The 7,999-nt window shown below is 42.9% G+C and overlaps 1 protein-coding gene across 2 annotated transcripts in view; it reads right to left on the minus strand.

Annotated features, from left to right (window-relative positions):
• Positions 1 to 517: 517 nt before the first annotated feature.
• Positions 518 to 7,999, minus strand: part of SYT13 (synaptotagmin 13) — a 20,585-nt gene continuing 13,103 nt past the window's right edge. For both annotated transcript variants that reach the window (XM_027704600.1, XM_027704608.1), the window contains 2 exons: positions 7,108 to 7,237; positions 518 to 6,414 (listed from right to left, as the gene is read on the minus strand). In XM_027704600.1, the coding sequence (XP_027560401.1) occupies positions 6,110 to 6,414; positions 7,108 to 7,237 (435 nt within the window). In that variant the 3' untranslated portion in view covers positions 518 to 6,109. The remainder of the gene's footprint in view (positions 6,415 to 7,107; positions 7,238 to 7,999) is intronic.

A 7,999-nucleotide genomic window follows, 5' to 3' on the forward strand; every position in this document is an offset into this window, starting at 1 on the left:
ATACTTCCCACTCCTGCTCCAAAAATCTGTTTTCTTTTACTTTTATGTGCAGTCTTTGATCTCAATGTCTTGTTAGGAACCAGCTAATTCCAGTGATGGTATTAGGTTAGATAAGTATGTATTCCTCCTTACGGATTCATGGTTTACAGAGTATCAACAACACCACCAGTACTGAGATTGGGGAAAAAAAAAAGGATCTAAATTAATTTCTTAGTTTTGTTTCAGAGAGCCAGTATCTGGGAGGAACCTGGTTCCCAGATCCTGTTCACTAACCTCCTTGCAGCTGCTGGAAAGCCTTTACAGCTTTGTTTACTTGCCACTTTGCTGAAGAAGCGAATAGATTTCCTATGCTTGCCCAGGATAGGACTCTATTGCTGACTGCTCCCCTTCTCATATACCCATCCCTTGATGACACCCTTCAGAGGATCTTCTGTTAACTCATCCCAGCACTCTGTACCCCTGACATGAGCTGCAAGCAGAGGGGACTTACCCTAGAGTAAACAATGCAGACACAATGTTGGTACAGCTTGGAATTATTTACTTGCAGTATTTTACATGTGCTGTAATATTAGACACAATGGCTGAGCATCATGCTCTGGTTTTGTGCTTTGGATTGTGAGAACAATATACAGTCTTGACAAACAATATCTGGCTCTGTACAATAAACAGACTGGGACACTAAAGGACCAAGTAAGTAAAAAAGCCTCCTCATGCTGAAAGGCCACACATCACTATTTCACTTTGCTACTATTCTTGTGCATTTTGAAAACAGAAGAAATAATATTGTGTGGAGTGTCACTATTTACTCATCACATTTATCTTTCAGTAAATGAACCAAATACATTTTAATACCTAGTTAAATTCTGAAACACATGAAAAATGCTGTCAAAGCTCTGTCCTTTAATTCAACCAAACTTCAAATTGACCTTCAAAAGAGTGCAAGAAGCATTGTTCAAGCCACTTAGCTTCCAGCTCGTATTAAGTTATTGTACTCAACTCAGACTTCAGGAAAATTTGGGCAAATCTTGGGCTTTATTTCTAGAGCCCACATTACAACCTACTTCATTCTGAAAAAAAAAAAATAGTGGTTTTGATACTACTGATGACAGATGCTAGCAAAATGCAAGGTACTGTTCAACAAGATGTTGAAAGCACAGTAGTATCTAGGAGAATAGTAGAGCCTGAAAATTTTCCCGGCCCTGTTGAAGGGAATTTTCCATTACTTTCTGATGTATTACCTCTCTGCAAAGCAAACATGGTTCCTATCACGATGCAAGGATATTTGGGACAACAACTGAGGAGAAAACTCTGCACTGGAAAAGTGCTACCCTTACAGGAGAGCAGCTCTAGCCACTCCACTTAAAACTGAAGAAGGGTGCTGAGAGTAGTAATGAGTCTAAAACATCCCAGAGATATTTTAGTGACTATTGATGACTTGTGCTTATTAATCCTTCTACTCTAGCAGAAATTGCCTAAAATCAAACTAGATAATTTCCCTGGGAAGATCTAATTCTGAGGGCAGGTCAAGGCAAAGCAAAATACAGCTACAATCTATATTTTAACCAAGGAACTCCTTAATGTAGTCACAGGTTATTTCCTCTGGCCTCTCAGTCCCCTCCTCTGAACAGAGGCCACATCAGGAGACCACCACTCCCAGGGGAAGCTGGATACAATAGGGGAGCTGCATTTCTCATTCTGTTTTACAAGTAGGCATGACGTTTGGGTTTTGTCACTGAATGAGGAATCTCTGTCCTTAAAGTCGCAAATCTGGCCCTTAGTGAAAAGTATCATTCATTCTGACCAGGTAGACTGCCCCATGCCTTCCTTTTTTTTTTTTTTTCCTTCCTCCCTACAGTCTCTTGGCTTCCAGCTTCTTCATGTTAATGGTTATAACTGGCATAATAACCAGTCCAACCACAGACTAGCCACTGGGGACTCTAATGGCTGCTTTTGGTCACACATATATCTTAGGAACATTAATTGCCATAACTGGGGTTTTTTTCCCTCTTCTCTTATGATGAAATTTATAAGCAGCAGCCTTTAATTTAATACATAGTGGTGTTTACTGATCCTCCTGTATTTTCAGCTCCAGGAGCTGAAAACTGTAGGGCTGTCTGGCTCCATCCTCTGGCCTTATTGCACTTCAGTGATACTTGGACAGCTTGTGTTGCTGAAGCTGATTGATACAATGGCATTTCCAAATACTTTGCATTTATATTCATGATGTTGTCGTCTACCAAAACCACTCCCCAACCACTCCCCGCTGTTTGTCTGCTAGGGCAGTTTAGCACCTCTGGCCCTTGGGGTGCTGAGACTCAGGGGCACACAGGTATTGCTACACAGGCAGTTCAGAGGGATGAGGGCAGAGCCCTGGACAAATGCTTGAATGTTATGACAAACAGCTCCAATTAGCAGAGTTCAGAAGAGCCGGGCTGGGCGTCCCTGCCCCTCCGGTACCACACGTACGCAGCATTCCTCAACTCCTCACACCCATTATGTGTCCATGTCCGCTGTCAGCCCCAGCGAGTGGTTGCCTCCTTCCAGGGACGTCTGGCAGCCTTTGTTCAGGCTGCACTGATGGCGAAGAACATTCTTTCCAGGCTAAAATGCCAGACAACAAGAATGATCCAGCTGGGAAAGATGCATGCATTTTCACTCTTTCTCTCTTTCCCATTAAATCCCACTGTAGCAAAGGAGGAAACAATGCCATTCGTTAACACTGATGACACCACTTTGCTCCTAAGACAGATTTGTGGTTAAGCAGCGTGTATACACCTATTTTTCTGTTGTAAAAGAGGACATTGTTTTGTCACAGCTAAGTCAGATTCTGAGGAGCTATGCTTTTAAGTGCTATAGGACTGCTATCTATTACAGGGTGTGCCAAAATCACCAGGGCACAGGCAGATAATGTTGTTTACAATCAGCCATCAAGATGTTATAAAAGGCTCAGTAAAATAAGCAGGATGCAGAGCTAGAGGAATCTCTTGGCAGCAAGGCAAATATTTGGGCCTTCAGGCTTTCCAGCACCAGCCAAATAGCATCCTAGCATGAAGTTATCCTTCTTATCATTATCCCCAAAAGAATCACAGTGCTGCCAGGAACCTATATGTAGAGTAGGCCAACATTCCAATGAATTTTGCACTTAAACAGAAATAATTATTCCAAATTTATAGGTATATCTACAAGCGAATCATGATCACAGCAACTATTAAGAATTCACTATCCACTAGACCCCTGTGTCTAGTTTACACACAGTATCCTACAGCTTTTTGTTAATAAACAAAATCCCATAGAACAAAACAAGAAGCCATTTTTCTTTTTTCTTTACATCTCCTCTAGCCAGTAGATCAATATCAGAGATTAAAACATTGGACATAATATTTATTGGCATACTTAGCTTTTCTGTTTGTCTGCTTGGTCAAAGCTGGTTTTATCATCTCTTCAAAATGATCCTGTAACTCCTGGCTACACCACCCATAAAGGGAATAGTAGTATAAGGATAACAGTTTTCAGTGTGCATCAACATTGTCAATCTCTTCACAGTCACAGCATTACTCAGGATACAAAGGGCCTCTGGAGATCATATTGTCCAAACCCAGCCCTGCTCAAAGTGAGATAAATTAGAGCAGGTTTTTCATGCTATATCCCATCAGATTTTGAGTGTTTCCAAGGATGAGAACTCCCAACAACCTCTCTTGGAAACTTGTTCCAGTGTCTGACTATGCTCACAGTGAAAAGGGGTTTTCTTCTTTAATTTTTTTCATGTGTTCAAATGGAATTTATTATATTGCAATTTGTGCCTGTGCCTCTTGTCCTGTCACTGGACACCACTGAAAAGAGTTTGGCTCTATCTTCTTTTGTCCTCTCCCAGATCAGGTATCTATACAGACTGATCTAAACAGTTCCAGCTCTCTCAGCCTCTCCTCTTATAGAAGATGCTCCACTCCCTTAAACATCTTCATAGCCATTTGCTACACTCTTTCCAGAAACTCCATATCTGTTTTGCAGTGGGGAGTCCAGAACTAGACACAGCACTCCAGATGTGCCCTCACCAGAGCTGAATAGAGAGGGAGGGTCATCCCCCTGCTGGCAATTTTTGTCCTAATGCAGCACAAGACACTGTTGGCCTTCTTTGCTACAAGACCACACTGCTGGCTCATGTTCAACTTGGTGTCCACCAGGACACCCAGATCCTTTTCTGGAAAGCTGCTTTCCAGATGGTCAGCCCTCACTTCTTCCCTGGTGCATGGAGTTTTTCTTTCCCAGCTACAGGACTTTGCCTTCTTCTTGTTGAATTTCAGGAGGTTCCTGTTAGCCCATTTCTCCAGCCTCTCAGCATCCCTCTGAATGTCAGCAAAACTGCCTCGTGTATCAACCAATACTCCCAGTTTTGTGCCATCTACAAACTTACTGAGGGCATGCTCTGCCCCATTGTCTAGCTCATTTATGAAGATGGTAAACAGTGTCAGTCTCACTACCAGCCTGCGTCACCACTAGTTACTGACTTCCAGCTGAACTTCATTCCCCTGTTCATAACCCTTTGTGCCTGGTGCATCAGCCAGTTCTCAGACACTGGTTCTGGTGTTTTCCCTTTGCCAACAGGATGGCAGCCTTCACTTGACAATGTGCTAGACTTATCTGACTGCACCATCAGAATGGGCTGGATACTAAAAAAAGTTTAGCTTAGTATTTTGGTTTAAACAGAGGGTCAATCTGACCCAGCAAGTATGAAGTTCTCTGAGATTTTCAGTGCTATGGACTATATGTTTCTGTTTTCAGATTTTTGGATGCCTTTTCCCCACGGAAGTCCCTTGAAGTTGTGTCTACAACTTGAAAAAAAGTAGTAGGACAGGCTTATGGGGTCATGACATCATCACTGCTGATGCCAGACTTTCAGTCCATCTACACACAAAAAAAAGGCAGTAAAAAGTAACATTTAAGCCACATCAAATCTTGAAAGTGCACACAGAAAAAACAAGCCCTGGAGAGTCTGTCTGTTCAGTGAATTCCTTCTGTCTGGAAGTGATGAAATACATGGCAGTTCTTAAGGGTTGTCTTTGAGTAATGGTGGTATGAATATTTGAGTGCAATAGTAACTGTCAAACCAAAACCATCCATCAGCTGCTAAGATATGAAATGATCCCACTTCTTTTGCCTAGTTTTAGATGTTGCTTGAAATATATTTAGAGTATTTGAAACTTTCTAGCTCAGAAAAAAAAACAAACAAACAGAAAAGATGGCAGTAAACAGAAAGATTTGGTCCAAGTTTTTGGAGGTAACGTCGACAATAACTTTTTGTTTGTGTTTAGGGTCTTCCTGGGTGACACCATAGAAAGATAGAAGGATATAGGCATTCTGCTAAAGGGTCCTGAAACATTCATATTTTCAGCAGTTTTCATGAATCCTAAATACAAGGTATCCAACTCTCTGGGAAACAAAAGTAAAGTAAGATATTTGACTTCTTGTTTGGCAGTGTTTGCTTCAAAGGCTGCACAGGATGATGGTGTTGACTGTCTCACCCTTTCCTCTTCCTCTGTTCTCTCCCTTAGTTCTGTATCTTTTTCTAGGTATCCCTTTGCTGGACGTTGGCTTCACTCTCTCTTTCATACTGATACTTTGTGTCTGCCATGACAGTTAGTCCTGTGATCTTCATTTCTCTCAGTCTTGTAAGGTATTATGAGAAGCAGTGACTGGCACAACAGTTGTGTGTTTGTGATCATGGAGCCAGCACTCATCAAGGGACCTGGGGACAGTGCCAGATGCCAATGAGTGGCTTACAGTTCTATGGTAACTTTGCTCCCCTCTGCTCTGCCACAGAAACAGGGACCTCTCTGAAATGACAGTGGGCAGGCTAATAAAATTCATTCAAATCATCCGGGCAGCCAAACCTCTTGTTTGAGACAACCACTTAATTAGGTGAGAGATTATGCTTTAAATACCTTTTTCAGACAGTTTCTCTGGCCAGGATGGGCAGGAAAATCAGAGAAGGGTGGTATAATAAGAGTGCTGTGCTGAGAAACTTTGAGGAGGGGAAGATGGAAGGTGGAATGCAACTTATTCCCCCAGGCTTGGAGGTCTGGTGTAAATCTTGTCAGTAATCGTGATGAGCCTACATGTGGAGCTGGTGCCACATGGCTATCTGTCTCCTGGGGTTCCTCAGCATCTCTTCCCAGTGGTTCCTCTCTGTACCTGTGACATGTAAGCCCAGACTGCACTTGCCAAGCACATGGCTCTGGCCAGCACCATCCTGGCTCAGCATTTCCAGCTCTACGCTGGAGGCACGCAGGAGCTCATGAGGCACCTCAAACATGATCATCTCATTCCACACTGGGTTGATCTTGTGTTTTGCATGTTTGGTCTGCTTTTTCTTCAGCTTCAAGGACTGATGCCTCAGTGTCACCTTGACAGAAACATCTGTATAGGAAGTGGAAAGAGACACCAAATTAATGAGCATGCAACAAATAGATTAGACTAGACTAGACTAGACTAGAATATGCTGAGTTAGAAGGGACCCATCGAGTCCAACTCCTGCCCCTACACAGGACACTCCAAGAATCACACCATGTGCCTGAAAGCATTGTCCAAAAGCTTCTTGAACTCAGACAGGCTTGGTGCTGTGACCACTTCCCTGGGGAGCCTGTTCCAGTGCTCAACCTCCCTCTGAGTGAAAAACATTTTCTTGATATCCAACCTAAACTTCCCCTGACTCCACTTTGTGCTGTTTCCTCAAGTCCTGTCACTACAGCAAAGAGATCAGTACCTGGCCCTCCTCTTCCCCTCACGAGGAAATTGTAGACTGCAATGAGATCTCTCATCAGTCTCGTGTCCTCTAGGCTGAAAAAACCAAATGACCTCAGCTGCTCCTTGTAAGGCCTCCCCTCCATATCCTTCACCATCCTTGTGGCCCTCCTTTGAATGCTGTCTAGTAGCTTAATGATTTTTTTATATTGATCTTGGGCATATTTGGTTTTCATTTTTTAGAAATTATTCAAATCTCTTTGGCTTTCTAAGCCAAACTTTTTTTTTTCTTCCAAACATCACCTTTCCCACTTTCTTTCTAGATTTACATAATAGCAGAAACAACAGTCTCCTTGCTATTGCACTCACCACTGCCAAGTAGATCTTTCAGCTGCTTAGAATGGAGATTTTTAGCCTTAATGATCACCACCAGAAGGCGGTTAGCTGCTGGCAGGTAGCTAATAGAGAGCAGAACCTCCCCATGGCCCATGGATGGCTCCTGGAAATGGAGACATAGAAAGGGTTAATTTTTTATACTGTCTTGGCCATAACATTAGGAAAACTAAGTAGTACGAGACTGATGGGTGGAAGGCCATGAACCAACCAAGTTGTCTCTCTGTCTTTGTACAGGAGATCTTTCCAGTTACACTGGATGAGAATAAACCATCCAAACATGCCTGAAAGGCTCCTCCATTCATAAGGCCCCAATCATGTGAGTTACTGAATTCTTATGTTGCTGGAAAGTAACTGCTTCCTGGCATCGACTTTTAGTGGAATATTTAGTCAGAAGAAGAAGATTTGGGTCTGGAATACAGTGCAAGTAGTCAGCTACTTCTATTTTGAGAAACCACCTAGCTGCCCTGTATTTATGTCCACTACTTCCATTACTGGTTTTCATCATTCACTTTTTGTTTCAGTTGCTTCATTTCCCAGGAGGCTCTGATGATGGACACAGCCCCCAGCCCATACTGCCCAGCAGAAGTGTAGGGCTCCCCGGGAAAGCACAGGTGATGCTCGGGACTGAGGCAGACCGGGAGCTGGAGCTACACCTTCTCTGACACCCTACTTGATATGGGAAAAAACCCAGCCAAGGCAAAATCCTCCGCGAGCTTGGCACAGTACTGTACTCTTACTTCCCACCTGCCTTCTCTCAGGACTCTGAGCAGCTCTCCCTCCTGCCTCTGCAGGAGACTTTTTCTTTTTCTTTTTCTTTTTTTTTCTTTTTCTTTTTCTTTTTCTTTTTCTTTTTCTTTTTCTTTTT

This window comes from Neopelma chrysocephalum, unplaced genomic scaffold (assembly GCF_003984885.1).
Source record: "Neopelma chrysocephalum unplaced genomic scaffold, ASM398488v2 Primary Assembly neopelma1_24, whole genome shotgun sequence".
Taxonomy (NCBI): Eukaryota; Metazoa; Chordata; class Aves; order Passeriformes; family Pipridae; genus Neopelma; species Neopelma chrysocephalum.